Source organism: Plasmodium falciparum (genome assembly GCF_000002765.6).
Source record: "Plasmodium falciparum 3D7 genome assembly, chromosome: 13".
Classification (NCBI taxonomy): domain Eukaryota; phylum Apicomplexa; class Aconoidasida; order Haemosporida; family Plasmodiidae; genus Plasmodium; species Plasmodium falciparum.
Genome location: NC_004331.3, coordinates 153,751 through 177,500, shown reverse-complemented (window position 1 = coordinate 177,500; position 23,750 = coordinate 153,751). Strand labels below are relative to the sequence as shown.

Here is a 23,750-nt window from a genome sequence, read left to right as displayed (position 1 = left end):
TTAATCACAACTATAACAGCATCATTATATATATATATATAAATAATATATATATATATTTATATATATATATATTATAATATTTATATTATATGTACATAATATAGACTTTATATGATTCAAAAAAAAAATATATATATATATATCATACAATATATATTATATATTTATATATAATATATTTTATATATTTATATATATTTTTTTTCCCTAGTATTTTAAAAAAAAAAAAAAAAAAATATATTTATAATATATATATATATATATATATATATAATACTTATGTATAGATTTATATTATAACATAAAAATTAATAAATAAATATATACATATACATAATATATATTTTTATTTTTATTTTTATTTTTATTATTATTTATTTATTTTATTTTATTTTTTTTGTTTTAATTCTTCTTTTTATAATTTTTTATATATAGTATTATGTATGTTATATATTTATATGTTGTCCACTTTATGTATCTCAAGGAGCTTCTTCTAAATATAAAATATATATATGAAAAATAATTTTTTTTTTTTTTCATATATTTCTATTATAATATAATATTATTGATTAATTTTTTCACGTTTTATTTTGTATTAATTTATTCATATATATATATTTTTTTTGTTCTTTTAAATAAAGATATTTAATTATAATATATATATATATATATATATATATATAATATATATGATAATTTTCTTTTGCCTTCTTCAGATATATATTATATATTTTTACATATTTCTATGTGTATGTTATTATTTAAATATTTTTATTTTATTTAAGAAAAAAAAAAAAAAATTAAAATGTAATAATATGTATATATTTATTTATATCATATAAAATATAGAATTAACAATAAATCCTATATATATTATATATATATATATATATATATATATATATATATATATATATATTTATAATATTTAAATGGTGTTTATATATATTTTGTATAATTTTTATTTATAGAAAAAAATAACTTTTAGTAGTATATATATTATTATGTTAATTATATTTATACATATATATATTTATAAATATTTGATTTTATATTATTTAGGAAAAAAATAAAAACCGAAGATACTTATATATATATATATATATATGTATATGTTTGTATCTTTTTAATTTTTGAATTTAGTTATGTTTTTTAAATTAGCTGAAAATTTTTATATTTTTCTTTTTAATATTCTTTTTTAGATTTTGTGTTTTATATAATTATAAATTAAAATGTGTATATCAATAAATAAATGAATAAGTATATATATATATATATATATAATATAATAGATTTATTCATTCATGTACTTATTTATTTTATTTTTTTATCCCGAAAATTAGACAATTTTTTTTTTTTTTTTTTTTTCATTATGCTTTATATAAAATTAGTATGATTTTTTGTGAGTATATTTCTTATATTCTTTTATATAATTTTATCGTACCATTATAATGTGTATTTTTTAAATAAATAAATAAATAAATAAATATATATATATATATATATATATTAATTTTCTTAATTATTTATTTATTTTTTGTTATGGACGAAATGATTTGTAAACAGAACAAATTTTTGTGAGAAAAAAAATGTAATATATATATATATATATTTATATATATATTATTTAATATATATATATTTTATATATATATTATTTAATATATATACATTTTATATAAAATAATATTTATATAAGAATGAAAAAATGATTTATGTAGCAACACTCAGCTCAGATTATGAAAGTCGAAAGAAGGAAGATAATATAAAAGGGAGGAGAAAATTATGGCGAATAAGTATATTTAAAATAATATTGATTATATTATTTTTATGTTTATTTAAAAAGAATGATGTTTTAATTTTGAAAGACGAATGTTTTGACGAGTATAATAATAGTAGTAGCATATGGGTAGCTCCTTTTGTTAGTATGAAAGATTTTGTTAAAAGAAAATGTGGGAATTATATATATATGTATATTTTTGATATGAAAAAAGATGGGATTGTAAATATAGAAAGTACATTTTTGGAGACACTTCATAATAATAATAATAATTATTATTATAATGATATTGATTTGAATCGTATGAAATATATGTATCATGACACATGTTTTATATCGAATAAAAGAAATAATTTGAAAAGGAATAATTTTTGTAATATTGCCAATATAAAAGATTTTGATTGTTCCTGTGGGGAAAAGAAAAGATATCGAATTTTACAAGAAGTAAAAAAAAAAGACTCTAGAAGAAAAAGAGGAGATAAAAAGAGAAACGAAGAATATAAAGATGATTCAGATGATAATTCAGATGATAATTCTGATGATAATTCTGATGATAATTTTTATGATGATGATGGTGATGATGACGATGATGGTAATAAAAATCAAATGCCAACAGCTTCTAACGAAGTTTCTGAAGGTATAGTATTTTTTTGTTTTATATTCATTTCAGCTACCATGTTACAATTTATATTATCGAAGATTCACAAATTTAATATCCCTGTATCCGTTATTTGGTTTTTATATGGAATGTGTACTTATGTAATAGCTAAAAATTTTAATATGTTTGAAGAGAATACCTTACATAAATCTATAATTAATGCTAGGAATATTGATTCTTCAGTTTTATATTTTGTTCTTTTGCCTATATTATTATATGAAGCTACTCAAGATATAAATTATTATGCTTTTAAGAATTTTTTATATGGAGGTATAGGTTTAGCTGTTGTGGGTGTTGCTTTACAAGTAGGTATATTAGGTATATTGTTTTATTATACTTTTATGTATAGACAAGAGCAGAGTCCATTATCTAGTAGTTTTTTACTAGCATCTATTTTATCTTCCACCGACCCTGTAGCTGTGTTATCTATATTAAATGTGGTTGATGCTCCGTCTAAAATAAGTTCTATGTTTCATGTAGAATCTTTAATAAATGACGGTAGTTCAGTGTTGTTGTTTCAATTTTTTTTTTATTTAACTATAGGATATAAAGCGAATACTTCCCAATATGCTGTGTTGTTTGTAAAATTATTATTTTTAAGTCCTGTTTTTGGTATAGGTATGGCTATGATAACTTTTGCATGGATTAATTTATATAGGAAACATTATTATAATCAGTGTTTAGCTACGATAACAATGTGTTATTTATGTTATTTTGTATCAGAGTATTATTTGAATTTATCAGGGCCATTGTCTATTGTATGTTATGGATTATTTATTAATGCATATGGTCATATTGCGTTAGATGAAATAGCTCAAAGAAAACATAAAGAAATTGTTGAATTGTTAGCGTTGATGGGTAATTCTAGTATTTTCATTATATCAGGTATCATATCATTTGGTATGATGGAGAATGTGTTTAAAGATAATTTATATTTCTTTTTATATATTGCCTTGACATATGTATATTTATTACTAGCACGTTCTGTTATGATATTAATCTTTACTCCTTTCCTTTCAAAAATAGGATATGAGGTGAATTGTAAGGAGATTCTGTTATTAATATGGGGAGGGTTGAGAGGTGGTATTGTGTTAGTCTTAGGACTACGTATAGAAGCAGAGAATAAGATAAATGAGAAATTAACAAAAGAGTTAGCTTATTATATAAGTGGTAGTGTTTTATTAATCTTAACTATTCAAGGATTAACTTTTGAATGTTTATATAGATTTTTGAATATATATCCACCTAATCCTTTTCGTATTGTTTATTTAGAAAAAGTATTAAAAATGATAGATTATAATTTTTATATACGAAAAAAGAATCTAAAGAATTATTGGTTATTTAAAGGTACGAATATTTTACATTTCTCAAGTAAAATTGTACCAGAATTATATTGGAGGAAAATGAATAAATATGGTGAGTTTGATTTACGATTACCAGATATTTATACTTGTCTTCAGGATATTCGTACATGTGACATATCTTTTTGGGAACGTTCGTATGACTCTCACACTTTTATAGAGAGTTTCGATGATTATTCGTGTAATGAAAAAAGGCCCAGGGAAAAAAATAAAATGGAAAAGGGTGTTATATCAAATTTGGATTTGAAGGGTAGGACCATGAACGAAATCGACATGGTCCACGATAATAATAATAATAATAATATGAGAGATGATAATGTAAGAGATGATAATATGTGTGATAATAATATGTCTAATAATAATACGTGTGATAAGGATGGATATACAGATAAGAGAAACAATAATATACAAAATGACGACAACAATAAAAATTATAAAAATAATAAAAATTATAAAAATAATAAAAATAATAATAACAAGGTTGATAATAATGATCATGAAAAAGAAAATAATCATATGTATAACAATACACATAACATCACAAATTTAAGTAAATTATATAATGATGAATATTATAACAAAGGAAAGAATTGTGAAAATGCAAATATAAATGGTGGAGATAATAAAAAAAATGTATACGAAAATTTGAGAGACAAAACTAACTTTTTTAATGATTTAACAGGAAATGAAGATACTAGTGATGTGTATACTTATTTAAATAAGCATAGTTATAATAATGTGAGTAATATTCGTGGTGTGTATAATTATTATTATGGTAATAATAATAAGTATAATAATAATCATAATAATAAAAATAATAATAATAATATTCATAATAATATTCATAATATTCATAATAGATATAGAAGCTTAAATGTTATAAGCAGAAAAATTAGCATTGACAATTCATATAAAGGAGAAATGAGAATTAATGTCATAAGAAATAATGATAATTACTATAGTAGTTATGATGATGAAGATCATAATTATACAAATATTAATAGATCTTTATCATCGAAAAATTTTGATCATTTCAGTAATAATTTAAACGAATTTACAGATAATGTATCTTCATGTTCTGATAAAGCATTTGATCATGTTAAAATAAAAAATTTAAATGCTTTTAATTTTGATAAAATAGCTGTAAAGGATTATGATAAATTAATTAAGAAAATGAATTATAGAGAATTTAAAAGAACAAGAACCGAGAAAGAAGAAAATTTTAATGTGATAGATAATATTGTTAATAGTAATAAAGAAACGTTCAATCCAAAATATAATCTTAGATTAATTGAACATGCTACACATCTACCGAAAACGTTAAGCGATAATTTGTTGATGAAAAGTAGTATAGAGCAGGATGATCCATATGATAAAGATCAAAAGAAAAAAAGAAAAAAAAAAAAAAAAGAAAAACAAAAACAAAAAAAAAAAGAAAGAAAAAAAAATTTCTTAAATTTTAGAGGAGATGATAGTGAAGAAGATGGTCCTATTGATAATAGTAATCCTGATAGTAGCGAAGAAGAAGAATTTAAACAAGATAAAGAAAAAAGTATAAAGCAAAAAAATAATAATAATAATAATAATAATAATAATAAAATACATAACAAAGATAGTAGTGATAATGATGCTGATATAGAAGAAGTCGAAGGCGAATCAGATGATATGAGTAATATTAATTATGATAATATAACTAAAGAAGATGAAAATTTATTAAATGAATATAAAGATATAAAGAAAAAAATGGATGATAAAAGTGATTATTATGATTCTAGAGAAATGTTAAATTTAGATGAAAGAAATAAAGACTTGATAATGAGTGATAATTTTATTGTAAAAATCCCTGTTGATATATCGAATGATGATAGAGAAATCATTAAAAAAAATATGAAGTCTAATGAAAATATCAAGACAATTTCGGTAGATGCCCTATATAATGATGATGATAAAAAAAAAAAAATAAGTGGTAGTAATAATGATAATAATGATAACAATAATGATGATAAGAATAATAAGAATGATGATGATAACCATAATGATAATCATAAGAATGATGATGATAACCATAATGATAATCATAATAATGATGATGATAACAATAATGATAATCATAATGATGATGATAATAATAGTAGTCATTATAATAAAGAAAAGGAAGCCAACTTCAACGAATATTTAACATATCAAAACCTATTTGCTCTACAGAATGAAGATAATAATATTATAAATTTCTTTAGTAATGATAAAAAATATAATTCAAGAAAAAGTACGAAAAAACATTCTTCCGCTTTTAATATTTCAACTAAGGGTACTAATGACAAAAGTTTATTTTTGTTAAATAATGATATAGATAAAAAGAAAAAGAAAAGTTTAAAATTATTTAATAGAGTTAATAATAAATCTTCTTGCAGTGCTTGTTCAGGAGGTTTTAATTTTGGTCCATGCACTGCAAGACCTAAAAAAAAAATGTGTGAACATTATCATGAACATGTTCGTAAGTATCATGCTGATAATAAAAAAAGAAAAAAGAAATATGATAAAAAAAATATAAAAGAAGGATATGATGGTAACTCATGTTTTAGTAGTAATAATATAGGAAATGATGACATAAATAATAAAAAGGATAATTTTGAATTTGGAAATGAAAATTGTACTTTACCAAGAAATAACACAGCAGATTTTACACCACAGAGATATGATACTGATCAAACGATCAATTTTGAATGTATCGAAGAAATGTGTCAGAAAAGACATGGTGGTATACCTTTTTATAGTTTTTTGAAAAGGCCTAAAATAAAAATAAAGAATAAATTATTTAATGAATTGAGAAGAGCAAGAAGCCACGAAAGTTATGTTAATAAAGAAAAGGTTATTAAAAAAAGAGATTATATTAATTATAATACATTGAAAAAAAGAATGATAAGAAAAGAAAGAGAAGGAGAATTATATATTATGATATTTAATACTTGTAGAGAATTATATAAAAAATTATATGTTAATGGATTTATATCTGGAGAATGTTTATTAACGCTTACATCTATTTTAGATTTATCAGCTGATTTCGCTATTAAAAAAGTTAGAATGAATCCTATAAAAGCATGGGCAGATGCATTTGATAAAGGAAGAAAACATAAAAGAAGAAGTACTAGAAGAAATAGTATAGATCATAGAAATGGATTTGAATATGAATTTCATATATTATTATCAAAATTAAAAATTAACAAAAAAAATTTCTTTTTTTTCTCACCTAAGGTAGTCAATATTTTCCTTGTATATGAACACTGTATGAAAGATCTACAAATCATTTTGTCATATGTTGATGTTCATCAGTGTACATTAGATAAGGGGGGTATTACAATGAAATTACTTCTGGGAAAAAACTTGCTTAGAAGTTATTATAGAAATATAGAACTAGCCAAAAATTTAATTCCACATCTTGTTCGGAAATATAAAGACGTGGTTAAATATTGCCTTATCAAAATAGGGACCGATATGTTATTACATTTGAAAAAAACGGTACCAAAAAAAAAAAAAAAAAAATATAGATATATATAATATGCATATCAATATGTATCAAATGTGTATATTAAAATGTTATATATATATATATATATATATATATATATATATTTATTTATTTATATTTTTATGTTCATTTTTATTTTACAGATTGTTAATGAACAAGCAGCCAACGGACTGCTTTTATCACAAGATAACGAAAAACTGAATGGAATTTTCGATGAGCAACAAGTAAAAATTAATAGATATAGACCTTACCTACACTATTTTTTAAAAAAAAATATTCTAAAAAGGTTTATAAAATGAACAAATAAATAAATAATTATATATATATATATATATATATATATATATATATATATAATTATTTTATTTTTTTTATTCATATTTATCCCCATTCGTCATTTTTAATCTTATGCATATACCACATTCCGACATTTTTTTTCCTTTTTAATATATTCATATTTTATATATTCAAATGTGTTATATATAGTAAGAATTTATACATATATATATATATACACATGTGAATATATTTATTTATTAAAATATATATAAATTTTTAAGATTTGTTTTTTAATTTTGTAATCAATAAAAAAGTATAAAAAAAAAAAAAAAACTTATACGTTCTCATATGCCTTATATAATAAATTGCATATAAAATTACATTAAAAATTATATTTGTTTAATGGTTAAAATATTATGTGAATTATATATTCTGGTTTTTTTTTTTTTTTTTTTTTTTTTTCTTCTTCTTCTTCAAATAGTAATAAAGGAAAATAAAATATATATGAAAGGATGTTATATATATATATATAAATATATGGATGGTAAAGAAAAAAAAAAAAAGGGATTTATTTAAATATGTAAAATTTAATAATATAAGAATTATTATATTATTAAAGGATATTTTAAAAAAACTATATAATATATATATATATATATATATATATATAATAAAGTTGTTTTCTCATAAGATTATATTACTATAAGGATTGAGGAATTCCCTTTCAGCTTTTTCTTTTTCTAATAAAAAAATAAAATGAAAAGAGAATTATTGTTGATGTGGGAAAAAAGAAAAAATTTAATTTAATTTAAAAATATAAAAAATATATTAAATGATACCAAAATATTTTTTTATGTTATATTTTATGTATAATGATAGAGAAATAAATAAATATATATATATATATATATATATATATATAGATATATACTTTGATTTATCAAAAAAAAAAAAAAATAAATAAAAAAAATTATTCATTATATATATATATATATTATATATAATCATATTCATTTCCTTGTATCATTTTGTTAATTATATATATATATTTTTTATATTTTAACTTTAAACAAATCTCCATCCAATTTTTATTTCGATAAATATATATGTATATATAAAATATATATTTATTTTTAATAAGGGAAACATATGCAATAAAATTGAATATGCTATAAATAAATATATATATATTATATAATATATATTATTATATATGTAGAATTTTAAGTTTTTTTAAAAAAAAAAAAAAAAAGAAAAAATAAAAAAGAAAAAAAAGAAAAAAGAAAAAAGAAAAAAAAAAAAAAAAAACACTTTAATGCATATATAAAAAATATATATATTTTATTATATATACATATATATAATATATTATTAATATATATATTAAAAAAATAAGGGATTTTTTTTTATATATTATATATCAATTTTTTATATATCTTAGAAAAAAAAAAAAAAATATATATATATTATTATATATATTATATATATTTTATTTTAAATTTTTATTATGAAATATAAAATAAATTTTATAATATTTTATACAATTATATATATATTGAATTAATATATATATATATATATTTATATGTTATGTTTATAATATTGATTGATTTGTGGTTAATTATGTTTATATTTATTTAATAAAATGATAATAATAATATTTATTTATATATATAATAATATTATATAAAAGCTTATTTTTTTTTTATTTTATATAATTAGAAGAATTATAGTTAAAAAATATATAATATATTTTTTATCATATATATATATATATATATATATAAAACTTTGTATATATAAAAAAATAAGATGAAAATACATTTATCATCTGATGAAGTAAATTTATTGGTATATCGATATTTAGTAGAAAACGGATTTGTACATACTTCTTTTTCTTTTTTCAATGAAGCAAATATTTGTAAGAATCCATATTACATGAGTCATGGAGATAAATTACCTAGTGGTGCTTTAGTTTCCTTTTTACAAAAAGCATTGATATTTATTTATATAGAATATCATACCGATCATAATGATGGTAAGAAAATAGTATGTGAAGAACCATTTTCCTTTTTTCGAAGACATGATTGTTGGAATAATGAATATAATTGTTTACATCAACAAGAAAGAAAAAAGAAAAAAGAAAGAGAAGGAGATGATGAAAATATTAATGATGATATGAATGAAAAAATGGATGATATGATGGATGAAAAAAGGGATGATAAAAAGTATGACCGCATGAATGATACTGTAAATAATAACCATGCAAATAATAATATAAATGATTATAACAAAAATGTTATGTTAAATAATGATAGTCATAATAATAATGATAGTCATAATAATAATGATAATCATAATAATGATAGTCATAATAATAATGAACAGGATGGTAATGTGTTAAAACGACATACACCACTAAGTAATGTAAACGATTGTAAAATAGAAACTTTTAATAAAAATACTGATGATGATCTTAATAATAATAATAATGATAAGTCGTCCACTGATCATTTTAATATCATGAATACAAATGATACAAGTTTTGATAATAAAGAAGAAAATAAAGTTTTAAAAAATAAAAATAATATTTATAGAAATAGCTTTTCGAATTTCGCCACATTTAATTATAATGATAGTAATTTATCCTTTAAGGATATCAAAAGAAACTATGCAAGTATTTTTGCTCAAGTCAAAACTCCAAGAAGAAATGCTTCAAATAATAAAAAGAAAAAAATAAATAATAAAAGTAAAGATGATGTTATAGAAAGTAAAGCAAACACGGAAAATACAAATAATGATGATAATAATGATGATGATAATAATAAAAACAATAATAATAATAATAATAATAATAATGAAAATTATTGTGATGTAAAAAAGGAAGAACCAAATTTCTCTTCAAAGAAAAGAAAAAAATGCGGTAGCTTAAAAACAGCCAACATAAAAGGTTCACAAAATAAAACTACTGATGGTAATAATAACAATATTAATAATAGTAATAGTAGTAGTTGTTGTAGTAATAATAATAATGAATCAGATATAAAAAATATTCATGTTAATAAAAATAAAAATCAACAAGATAATTATATCAAGGATTTAAAACAATTAAATAATGAAGATGATAATAATAATAATAATAATAATAATAATAATAATAATAATAATAATATTGAAGGTAATGAATCCTTTCAAAATCGTGAGGAGGAAAATTGTGATATATCTTTAAATAAAGAAAATAATACAAACATAAATAATATAAGTAGTAATTGTAGTAGTACAACCTATAGTGGTAGCGCTACTAGTCATAAAAGGAAAAAAAAGAAAAAAAAGAAAAAGAAAGAACAAACAAATGAAGGCAAGAAAAGTGTGAAGGGTATAAACAAAAAGGACAAAAAAAGGAATTCCAAGGTTGAGAGCAAAAAGGAACAAGCATTTGTAAAAAGTGTGGCTGATAAGAAGAATAATAAGGATGAGGAGGATATGGATTTATCAGAGAAACAAATATTACATAATGATGATAATAAATTAAATAGTGATGATAATAAATTAAATAGTGATGATAATAAATTAAATAGTGATGATAATAAATTAAATAGTGATGACAATAAATTATATAGTGATGACAATAAATTAAATAGTGATGACAATAAATTATATAGTGATGACAATAAATTATATAGTGATGACAATAAATTATATAGTGATGACAATAAATTATATAGTGATGATAATATTAGTAATAATTTAATAAATGATAACATTTCTACTGCTAAGAGTAAAGAACAAATTAAAGCACCCATAATTAATACATATGATGATATTAATAATAATAGTAATAGCACGAATGGAAATATGAACGAAGAAATATGTGCACATTTAAAAGAACATAGTCATTCGATTTCCTACATAAGTTCATTAGAAAATAGTCCAGATAAATTGAAGGGACAAAAACAAAATGATACAAATGAAGTAAAATATAATTCGTTAGATAAAAATAATAAAGATAAAGAAATTAATAACGTGGAAAGTGAAAATTGTTGGTTATCCAAGGTTGCATCTTATATATTGCCTTCAGCAAAAAAGAATAATGAATCGATTAAAAAGGATGAAGGGGATATTCCTAAAGAAGATGGAAAAAATGATAATAACATAAATAATAACAACAATGATGATAACATTAGTAGTAGTCGTAGTAGTAGTCGTAGTAGCGGTCGTAGTAGTAGTCGTAGTTGTGGTCGTAGTAGTAGTCGTCGTAGTAATAATAATGTGAGTGATATTCATGTGGATGATTATATTAAGAATGATTTTAATATGAATGTCTCTAAAATATTGAGTAACGAAATAAATTACAACGAATTTGGAGATAACATATGTAATTTACATAATAAGGAATCAGATAGTGTGTATGATAAGGAGGTTGAAAAATATGGATATAATCATGATACTTTGAAGGAAGAGAAACTTGTCGATTGTTATATGAATAGTAATATGGAAGAAGAACATTTATTAAAAGAAAGAGAAAGAAAAGATAGTGATGTTACTAGTTTTAATAATGAGAGTTATATTAGTAATAATACATATGAACCCTTTAAAAGTGATTATACTGAAGATAAAAATTATGATAAATGCTACAAATATTATAAAGATGATACACATAATATCAGGAATAAAGATCCTAATATATTTGGTAAGGATATAGAATTTTTTACAAATAAAAATGTTTCATATACTCAAAACAATGTAGAAGATAGTTGTTATGAATATAATGAAAAAGAAAAGCCTATATTTTTGAAGAATTGTAAAGACAAAACAAGTGATAATAAGTTTAATAATGATATTGTCCATATGGAAAAAAAAAAAAAAAAAACATTATTTTAAATAATTTACAAAATCAAAAAAAAAAAAAAAAAAAAAAAAAAAAAAAAAAATGAAGGAATATTAAATTATGAACAAAAGCAGATTGATAAATATAATTAATTTTTGTTATAATAATTTAAATTATTAAAAATGGATGAATATATATTTAATAAAATCAAAAGAATAAATTATATATTTTACTGATAATATATAAATATGTAAACATTTTAAATATAATAATAATAATATTAATTAAAATTATTGCTTCATATTTTATGAGTAAATATTTATTTATTATAATTTATTATAATTTGATTTAATTTATTTCATTATTTTTTTTTTTTTCCCTTCAAATAGGACGTTTTTTAAATTCGCATATGGATAATGATAATATAATATATAAATATATATATATATATATATATGTGTATATAATTTTACATATATTTTTTAATTATTAATGTATATATTATATATTATTTTTATCATTCTTATAATTTGTTGATATAATTATTCATATTTATACCTAACATACGTTTATATATATATTTTTTTTTTTAATGTTTTATAAAATATAAATATTTTTTTTATATTTTACAATAAATAAAAAAAGATGTTACACATTAAAATATTATACACATATATATATTTATATATATGTTTAATTTTTTCTTATATTTGTTTTTTTATTTTGAAAAAAAAACCAAAAAAAAATTTCACATTTTCCAAGTGTTCAAAAAGAAAAAAAATAATAATAAATATAAAAAAAATAAAACATAAAAATAATATTTTGTGTAAGCTTATGTAGAATAAGTAAGTGTCTATATTATAAGTTCTTTTCTTTCTTTCTTTCTTTCTTTCTTTCTTTCTTTTTTTTTTTTTCTATTTTTTTTGCTTTTTAATTATTATATTGACATATAACCTTAAAGGATTTCAAAAAGCACCATGACAACAGGAAAAAAAAAATTATAATATAATATAATACAATAAATTAAACAATACTATTTGTGTATCTTAATTATTTCATATAGAAAGAAAGAACAGTAATAAAAAAATAAGTATATGTGTATATATAATAAATAGGCTATTAATTTAATAATTATTATATTACATCATAATATTTTATTTTATTTTATTTTTTTATTTTTTATTTTTTATTTCATTTTTTTTATAAGTTCATCATATTGTTCAATACATAATTTTTTTTTATTGTAATAATCCGTTGCTTCAACAAATTTGGTTAGATCCGTATTTTTATTTTTTACGATAATTAACCATCCTTCATCTTGTGTATTATAGAATAGCAAATAAGGATTGTGAACAATATTTTGATTAATATCATAATAATATCCTTTAATTTTTGATTTAATTTTATAAATATTATTTTTATAAATAATATTTAGTATAGTCATGTCATCATTTATGAATATTGTTTTTGTTTTTCTTTTTCCTGACGTATCAGCATTAATTAATCTAGGGTCAAATATAATTTGTACATATTGTTTAATCAAATCTTTTAAATTATATTTATCATTATTCATATTTATAAGGTCACTTAAAATATTTTTTAATATATTACTATATTTACTAATAGATAAAATATATAAGCCGTTAACATGTTTGCTTAAGAAAAGATCATAATCATCCTGTATATAAAAACAACTTGTATTAAATGTATCATCATAAAATGAATAATATTTATATAATGTATCAAAATTTTTCTTATTTTCAATAATTATATTTGTATCATGATTTAATTTTAATAAACTTGACAACTTATCTATAAATTCTTCATCTTGAATAATATTATCACATGTTGTTAAATTTTTTATTAGTCCCTCTTCTTTTTGTTTTTTTTTTTTTTTCTTATCTAATATTTTTTTATTATGAAATATTAAGTTAAACGCTTCATCTTCTTTGGTATCATTATTTGTATTAATTATTATGGGATCATCTCTGAAATTGATTTTACATAATGAAAAAAACGGAGATTCTAATTGTTTTTGTTTTATAAGGAAATAATATTTCTCATCTACTTGGAAATTCTTAATATCATCTAACAATGTGTTTATTACATTATGGTAGGTTTCTTCAGAATTTTTACTGCACAGAAGCATATTTTTTTATATTTTAACAAACAAAAGAAACAAAAAAATATGTATAAATACATATATATATATTATTATTTTATTATTTTTTTTTTATAATATATGAAATATAAGGATAATAAAAAAATTATTATACATAATGAATTTTTTAATAATACAAATTTTTATTTATAGATGTAGAATCCTATAATTTATAATTATTTTATTTTACTTATATTACTTTATATTTCTCTTATATAATATCTTCTATTTGTGCATACTTCATCTTTTAGTAATCACAATTTGTATAATAACTTGAACAAAAAAAAAAAATTACAAATTATTTTATATAAATATTTCTTTAAATTTTTTCATTATTAAAAAAAAATATAAAAAATGAACATATGTAAATATATACATAAAAAAAAAAAACATATATATAAATATATATATGTATATAATATTTATCTATTTATTTATATAGCATTGCTTGTTGCTATATGTATTAAATGTATTTATATAATTATATATATATATATAATACATTTTTATATATTGTGCATGCCATTACACCAAATATAAAGGGGAAAAAAAAAATATAATTATATATATGTATACATTTCCTTATTATAATCTAAAAAAAAAAAAAAAAAAAAAAAAAAAGAGAGAGATCCATCATATTTATTTCTCTATTTTTATTTTATTTTACTATTTTATTATTATTTTTATTTTTTTTTTTTTATTTTTTTTGGATATTGCCTTATTGTATTATTAAAAATTGAATGGTGGCTTAATTTCAGAACTTTGAGATGGTCCAGATTATACATTTTTTTTTTTAAAATTATATATATTTTAATTTTTTTGATATTAAGATAATACACCATATACTTTCTTTCCTTTTTCAACTTTTGTCATGTACACATAATTTTATTGCAAATTATTTATTTATTTATTTTTATGTAATCATTTGTAATATGATAATATTTTTATGTTTATGATTAGTGTCATGCATACATATATATATATATATAATATCTTATTAGTATTTTTTTAAAATTACTTATGAAAAGATATATATATATATATATGTGTATAAAGACTTGTACAAAATATAGATTCGCGCATATACATTTATATTATATATATATATGTGTAATAATATTATATAAAATATTTTATTAAGAAAGAAATATTTTGAATTGAAAATATAAGTATATTTCATATATACATTTTAATAAATTTTTTTGTATATTTATTAAAAAAAGGAATATAAAAAAAGAGCAAAAATGTCTATAATTTATGGCTTAATAGCTAGAGGTAAATAAAAAAAAAAAAAAATAAAATAAAAAAAAAAAAATATATATATATTAATTGATAATTTTTATACCACTATGAATGTATTCATAAAATGTACATATATATATATATATATATATATATTTATTTATTTATTTATTTATTTTATTGTTATGTAGAAAAGACTGTGTTAGCAGAATATACCGAATATGGAGGAAACTTTTCTAATATAAGTAGATTGCTTCTTGAAATAATACCACCACATACATCCAGGAAATCATATATATATGATGAGTAATAATTTTAAAGTATATGCACATTTCTAATAATTCGATATATTATATATATATATATATATATATTTATATTTATATTTATATATATTTCCTTTTAGTTATGTATTTCATCAGCTTATAAAAAATGGTATAACATTTATGGCAATGACTGATAAGGAATTGGGTTTTCTTACTCCCTATGCATTTCTTGAACAAATATCAAAAATGTAATATATCCAATGTATAAAAGAATATACATATATATATATATATAAATATATACAGTTATTATTTTTATGATTAAAAAAAAAAAAAAAAAGACAAAAGTAAAAATATGTTATATATATATATATGTGTGTGTTTTTTCGTATGATTTATTTTTTTAGATTTTTTAAAAACTTTAATAATACATCAGACCTTATTACATTATCACTGGATGAAGAATTTAAACCTGTATTGAAAGAAAATATGGTAATATGAGAAATAAGTTTTTATTTTAAAAAATTATACAAAACCGATTAGTTTCTGTTTATTTGTAATATATATATATATGTATGTATAATGTCATATGCACATTATTTTTTTTTTTCTTTTGATTAGAGGGTTTTTAACGAGTATGAAACCAATGATGTTCATAATATTAAGAACCAAATTAGTAATATACAAAACATTATAATAGAAAACATTGAGAAAATTTTAGAGAGACGAGAAAAAATAGATATTTTAGTTAACAAAACTGAGAAGTTATATCAAGAAAATATAAATTTTAGAAGACAAGCTATGAATTTTAATTTCCATATGTGGTTAGAAAATAACAGAATGACACTATATTTTATTTCAAGTATAATTATATTCATCTTTTTTATATGGTCCTTATATAATGTATAAATGTAATATTTTACATTATGCATAATTATGGTATTTTTTATTTATTTATTTCTTTTTTTTTTTTTTTTTTTAAAAGAATAATATATATATATATATATATACTCAATAGTTATTATATATAAAAAAAGAATTCTTTTTAACATATATAACCTATTGATGTTATTATTTTTCTTTCTTATTATGAAATCCTGTATATAAGATATTCTTATTTTTTTTTTTTATTTGTTCATTTGTTAATTTTTTTTTTAAATGTATACATGTTGCATTTTTTACATCATTATGCATATTTCCTAGTTTGTTTATTATATATATGCCTATATTTCATAAAAGAATAAAAAGATAATAAAAATTATATATATGGTACTATTCTTTTGTTAAATAACTTTTGTAAAACCATATTTCAGTTAATTTATTAAATTAATTAAAATTTTTAAGTGTTAATATGTAAACAATAACCACAAATAAAAAAAGTAGCACACATGAATAAAATATATATATATATATATATATATATATATGTATGTGTGTGTATGTATTTATTTATATATATATATATATTTTTTTTTATTTTTTTATTTTTTCTTCATTAATTTGTAAATAAATATTGTTTCGTTTAAAGTTTTTTTTTTTTTAATTTCCTCATATATATATATATTTTTTACATGCTCACAATTTAAGATTTCTTGAGGTATATTACTTTTCTCTAGTAATAAATATATAACACCTTTATTACTAAGATAATTATGAATGTCTAATAAAAATTTCATGATTATTTCTCTTCCATATTTACCACCTGCATAAGATGCTGTCAAATCTGTTTTGTTCATTTCATCTGGTCCTGTAATAACATATGGTGGATTAAATAAAACAATATCAAAAAGTTCGCATCGTCTTATATTATTAAATAAATTATTTCTAATAATTTCAACATTAAATATTTTATTCTCATATGTTAAGTTTTTTATACATTCACAAGCCTTCTTATTAATGTCTACACAATAAAGCATATCGATTTTTTTGTTTCTACTTAGTAGCATTTCATATAAAGACAGAATTATATATCCACTACCACTCCTATGAATAAATCCATAAATAAAAAATATATAGATATCTATAAATATATATATATATATATATATATATATATTATATACACATGTTCTTTTATTTTTTCAGGAAGGAAAATATAAATAAAGATAAGTACTTTTGTATGTAATGTCAAAAATAAATGAATGTATCATATATAAAAAAGATACATTCTTGAATAATTTTTTTTTTTTTTTTTTTTTATAAATACCCCATTTCCAGGACGATATTAATATCTTGTGAAATTTTATCAACTTCTTCTTCTAAAGCTTCAACGAATGTAAATGTATCACTACTTGGTAGGTATACGTCATTTCTAATTTCCTTATTTGAATATATATAATTAAAATTAATTCTGACTTGTTCAGAATTTTTCATTTTTTCTAGCTATTTAATGAAAAGTTGTTAATGAAGAAAGTTCATAAAAAGTAATATGTGATTTAATATAAAATATTAATAATAGGAATAAAAGTGTGTTGTTAGATATGTATACTAATGTATAAAAAATGAAATTATATTCAAATATATATATATATATATATATTTTTTGATTTACAAATGATTACATATTTAAATATAATATATATATATATATATATATATATGTACATTTTTTTTTTTTGTTATATTATGCTTGGGCCTAACATATTTTCTGGGCCATTATTTTTAAAATTGTATGACGATAAATTATCTAATAAGGTCTTATGAACTTCATCTTCTAGCATTCTTTCATATAACCATGTAAATCGGTCAGATAAAATTTCTTCTTTGTTTAACTTTTCATAACGATGGGACCAATAAAGGTTCTACAAGAAAAAAGGAAGAAAAATAAAAAAAAAATAAATTATATTTGTAACAAGGAATGACAAAAAAAAAAAAATATATATATATATATAATATATTATTATATTAAATGAACACACTTTTAAAGAGGATATCCAATAGGGTGCTGTTATTATACCAATACACAATGGACCTATATTAGCTTGAGTCCAAAAATAATCTTCACTAAAATATTTACGAAAGCTCACACTAAAAATAAAACACATACATATATATAATATATATATATATATTTTTTTTTTTATCTCATTTATTTCCTTATATAATAATATCATGTTAGCAAATACAGATATATTTTCTTAACTTTATTTTGAATTCGTCAAATAAATATGTTTATTTTTTTCTGATCATACCTTTTACACCAAGAACAACCTTTCGAAATACCTTTGGCAACTTTTTTTATGAATGATATCATTTTACTGTTTTTCAAAAATTTATACGTTTTCTTTTTATATGAACATAATTATATCACGTTCATATGTTATATAATTATTATAATCCAAAAAAAAAAAAAAAAAAAAAAAAAAATTTATATATAAATAAATAATAAATATATATATATATTATGTATGTATATATCCTATGTATCATATATCATATAATGTATTAGAAATTAAAAATGAAAATTTTTTGTAAAATATATTCTTAAAAAAAAAAAATGTACACATAAAAAAAATACATATAGTGATATATATTTACATGTATATATGATACGATTAATTCATTTTGGCTTTTTATATATGACTAATAAAGTACATACTTCATATAATTATCGTTATTTTTTTCATTTTTAAAAAAATATATATGTATACTTTAATATTTCAAAGTTTTATTATAAATATATTTATTTATTTATTTATTTAAAAAAAAAATAAGAAAGCAAATTATATTAAGTAAACGATGATGTTGTACAAAAAGGATAATTTAAAAAATGAAAAAAGAAAAAAAAAAAAAATAAGGAACATATATACATACATATGTAATATATATATGTACAAGTATATAAATTTATTGGGTAGAATATATTATTAAATGGGTTAACAAAAAGGATATAATACAAATAATATGTTATCATTATTTTATTTATTTATTTATTTATTTTATTTATTTATTTATTTTGTTTAATGATTTTATTGTTATTATATTTTTTAATGTTTGCCGTATTTATAGTCTAACAAAATGCTTAAGCTGTTTTGCATTTGAAAATTTTAAATTATTAATTATCATGTTTCTTTTATGATGAATCCAATAATTAAAGAGATTTTTTAATTGTTCCAATTGGTCATTGGTCATGTAATTATTGTTTTTTAAATCATTAAACCTGCTAATTAGTAATGGAAATAATTCTTTATTTAAATTTAATGCATCTAATTCATTTAAGCATATAGCACAAATAATTAATTCTTCTGAATTGAATGTTTGTAGTTTTCGTATTATTTCACGAATAATACAGTGTGTTAAAGGTCTATATATTTCGCTTGCTTTCATGAGAGGTAATATATTTGTATTCATTTTTTGTTCATATTCTAATTTTTCTCTTTGCCCAAAATTTAGTCGTACTAGAGCAATTAAGAGTAACATAATTGTTCTACCTCCTAAAGCGGGAGTTCTAAAATATATGGAATGTAAGAAATTTTTAAATATTTTTGGTAGAGGAATATTAACAAAGATATCGTTATTTTTTTTTTTGAAAACATTATGTATTTTAGGTTCATCCGTTTTGTGTTCATTTTGACTGTCTTGATGTGTATCTTTATGGTGTATTTCAAAAAAGAAATCATTTACAATATTTAATTTGTTCACATAAAAGGATAAGTTAGAATTGCTCATTAATCTATTTTGTTGATTTGATAAGATAAGTTGTAAGCTGTTTGAATGTTTTAACAATATAGGTGTGTCATATCTGTGTGTATTCATAGTAATAATAAGGTCTATTGGTTTTGTATAAAATCGAAATAATCTGGTCATTAATTCGAACATAATAACTCTATATGGAGGTGTACTATTGTATATACTTTCAGTTATTTTTTCTAAAATTAGATTTTCTAATTTTATATAAATATCATATAATTGTTCAATAGATATGGAAAAATCCATATCTGTATGATTATATGAATATTTATAATTTTGAAAAGAATCATTTTTTTTATTTTTATTTTTTTGTTCTTCTAAAATGAGATTTTTATTAGTTGATTGTATATTTTTATCATATTGATTAGAGCTATTAAATATATGGTTATTATTTTGTATATTTGAGTTGTTCTTAGAATTTTGTTTTGAGGTATAATATACATTATTATAACACATATGATTATTTATGTTATCATCTATTTGATCATATATTTCAATGTGCTGACTTTTTTGTTTCGATATATTAGAATATGTTGTTTTTGAATTGGAATGTTCTTGCATAATATTTTGTTCATATATATTTGAATAGGGTAAATGTTTGTTATGTACAGAATTTCTGTTTTCTTGATAAGTATTACAAATTTGCTTTTCGATTATTATATTTGTGTTTTTATTATGTTTGATTAGTATATATGATTGTATGCAGTTTAATATTGATGAAAAATCATTGAGTTCTAGGTGAGATATTTTGTCTTTCATTTTGAGTATTTGATTTACAAGAATAGGTAATGGATAGAAGAAGTTAAGTCTAGAGAATCCATCAGCACACCAAGATATATATTTAATATTTGTACAATTAATATTATCTTTTATGGGTTTATATAATTGGTATAATAAATTTGGTTGTGGTACAATTTTAAGATTTGCTAATCCTCTTAACATGAGTCCTGAAAAATCAGACCTATATAATTCATTTTTAAAAATATTGTTTTTTAATGTATTAAAAAGTACATATAATAATTTATTATCATTACATCCTATACGTCCAATAACATGTATTAGAAATGGTAATCGTTTGATTTCAAGTTCATTAATTCGATTAGTTATAGTTTTATAAAAAGGTATAATTTGTTTATGTATTTCAAAATCGTAAAATAAAGCCAAATCATCTAATATAAGTTGTATATCTCTCATAGAAATGTGTGCATGTTTTCTTGATATTATTTCAGAGATTGAATATATCCATTCTCTATATACAATATCTTGATATTCTGTAAGTACTCTTAATAACCTATGAATTGATATTCCATTTAAATTTATTGTATGACTATTTTTATTATACTTAAGAAAAAAATGAAATAATAAAGGTTCAATAGTTAAATATACATTTTTATTCGAATGTTTACTTAAATAATATATTAAATCAATAAGTTCATAACTATCAAATGTATGTGCATCTTTCTTTATTTTTTTACACAATTCTTCTAATTTTTTAGTATCATTACTTTTTAACCATTGAACATTAACAATATATTTCTGAGCCTTCCTATTTAATTTGAACGACGGTTTCATAAACCCTACCCTTTTAGGTATACAAACGGACGATGAAGAGAAACGAAAAAAAAAATTTACATTTTTATTCTTCAAATATAAAATTTGATAATTTGTGATAGGATTTTTTGGGTAAACGATTTTTTTAACTAGCGAAAATTTCATTTAAAAGAGGACAACAAAAAAAAAAAAAAATAAAAAAATAAAAAAATGAAAAAATAAAAAAATAAAAAAATAAAACGAATATAAAGGTATAGGATAAATATTTTTTAACATTTTTATATATTCACATGTTCCCCTTATTGTTACATGTTTTGTATTTATTGTAGGCACATACAAAGGTGTATTTATAAATATAAACATAAATATATATATATATTATATATATATGTTTATTTATTTTTTTTTTTTTTCAATCATACGTTGTTCAAAAGATTGTAGATCCCTTAATATGTAAATGTATATATATAATATCTACAAATAAATATATTATCACAAGAAAAATTAATCAATTATTTGTCATTATACTTATAAATTTAAAAAAGGTGACCATTTAATGATCCTAAAGAATTTTTTTTTTTTTTTTTCTCCTCATATATTAACCCTCTTTACATTAAAAAAAAGAAAAAAAAAAAAAAAAAAAAAAAAACATACATATTTTGTACACCTAATGTTGATTATATATTATTTATGTTTAACAAATTTGATGTAAAATTTAAATTTCCTTAAAAGGCATAAACTGTACCATATATATATATATATATATTTTTCAGCATTGTTATAATGTAAAGCTTAATATGTATGGGAAAAAAAAATAAAAAGAAGAAAAAAAAAAAATCATTACAATTTTAAAATAAGAGTGTTTAAAATGTGGTACGTTAAAGTGTGAATAATCATTTTGAAGTCATTCAAAAAAATATAAAAGGGGAAATAATAAATAAATAAATATATCTACATATACATATATATATATATATATATATATACATACAATTTTGTTGTTGTAGATATAGTATTATTTTCTTTATAAAAAAAAAAAAGGTGTATAAAGGGAAAATTTTAACAACATTAAAATCAAAAAATGGTAGTATAGGTATTAAAGAAAAACATATATTATCATTGGATATAAATTTTTTACATTTTCTTATATATTACATAAATATATATATATATATATATATATATAAACTTACAACGGGTATGTATTTTTTCATGTTAGAAGACCACATGTATACGTTTTTGAACAATGTTTTATAAAACCACATAATATATATTTTAATATATATAATTATTTTGTAAGAAAAAAAAAAAAATAATAATAATAATAACAATTAATTATAATTGAAATGGTGAAATATATTATGGTTATCTATTTTAATATTGTTTAATTACAAATTATTAAGATT

General features: G+C 18.9%; 7 protein-coding genes across 8 annotated transcripts; 3 read left to right on the top strand and 4 right to left on the bottom strand.

The window, feature by feature from the left end:
- Positions 1-1,711: 1,711 nt before the first annotated feature.
- Positions 1,712-7,627, top strand: PF3D7_1303500 (sodium/hydrogen exchanger; the record flags this gene model as incomplete). Its single annotated transcript, XM_001349726.1, has 2 exons — positions 1,712-7,318; positions 7,472-7,627. The coding sequence occupies 2 exons, from the start codon at positions 1,712-1,714 to the stop codon at positions 7,625-7,627; spliced, it is 5,763 nt and encodes a 1,920-aa protein (XP_001349762.1).
- Positions 7,628-9,419: 1,792 nt separating this feature from the next.
- On the top strand, positions 9,420-12,488 carry PF3D7_1303400 (LisH domain-containing protein, putative; the record flags this gene model as incomplete). Its single annotated transcript, XM_001349725.1, has 1 exon — positions 9,420-12,488. The coding sequence occupies one exon, from the start codon at positions 9,420-9,422 to the stop codon at positions 12,486-12,488; it is 3,069 nt and encodes a 1,022-aa protein (XP_001349761.1).
- A 1,133-nt stretch (positions 12,489-13,621) lies between these two features.
- PF3D7_1303300 (conserved Plasmodium protein, unknown function) lies at positions 13,622-14,584 on the bottom strand (the record flags this gene model as incomplete). Its single annotated transcript, XM_001349724.1, has 1 exon — positions 13,622-14,584. One exon carries the CDS (start codon positions 14,582-14,584, stop codon positions 13,622-13,624), a length of 963 nt encoding a protein of 320 aa, XP_001349760.1.
- Positions 14,585-15,840: 1,256 nt separating this feature from the next.
- Positions 15,841-17,013, top strand: PF3D7_1303200.1 (SNARE protein, putative; the record flags this gene model as incomplete). Of its 2 annotated transcripts, XM_001349723.1 has the most annotated exons (5): positions 15,841-15,871; positions 16,030-16,144; positions 16,245-16,352; positions 16,512-16,596; positions 16,726-17,013. In XM_001349723.1, the coding sequence occupies 5 exons, from the start codon at positions 15,841-15,843 to the stop codon at positions 17,011-17,013; spliced, it is 627 nt and encodes a 208-aa protein (XP_001349759.1). The 2 variants fall into 2 exon arrangements, with proteins under 2 accessions (XP_001349759.1, XP_024329020.1); XM_024473215.1 differs by lacking the exon at positions 16,245-16,352.
- A 572-nt stretch (positions 17,014-17,585) lies between these two features.
- PF3D7_1303100 (methyltransferase, putative) lies at positions 17,586-18,477 on the bottom strand (the record flags this gene model as incomplete). Its single annotated transcript, XM_001349722.1, has 2 exons — positions 17,586-18,087; positions 18,311-18,477. 2 exons carry the CDS (start codon positions 18,475-18,477, stop codon positions 17,586-17,588), a joined length of 669 nt encoding a protein of 222 aa, XP_001349758.1.
- Positions 18,478-18,722: 245 nt separating this feature from the next.
- On the bottom strand, positions 18,723-19,357 carry PF3D7_1303000 (ATP synthase-associated protein, putative; the record flags this gene model as incomplete). Its single annotated transcript, XM_001349721.1, has 3 exons — positions 18,723-18,905; positions 19,023-19,131; positions 19,296-19,357. 3 exons carry the CDS (start codon positions 19,355-19,357, stop codon positions 18,723-18,725), a joined length of 354 nt encoding a protein of 117 aa, XP_001349757.1.
- A 749-nt stretch (positions 19,358-20,106) lies between these two features.
- On the bottom strand, positions 20,107-22,509 carry PF3D7_1302900 (conserved protein, unknown function; the record flags this gene model as incomplete). Its single annotated transcript, XM_001349720.1, has 1 exon — positions 20,107-22,509. One exon carries the CDS (start codon positions 22,507-22,509, stop codon positions 20,107-20,109), a length of 2,403 nt encoding a protein of 800 aa, XP_001349756.1.
- Positions 22,510-23,750: the final 1,241 nt, after the last annotated feature.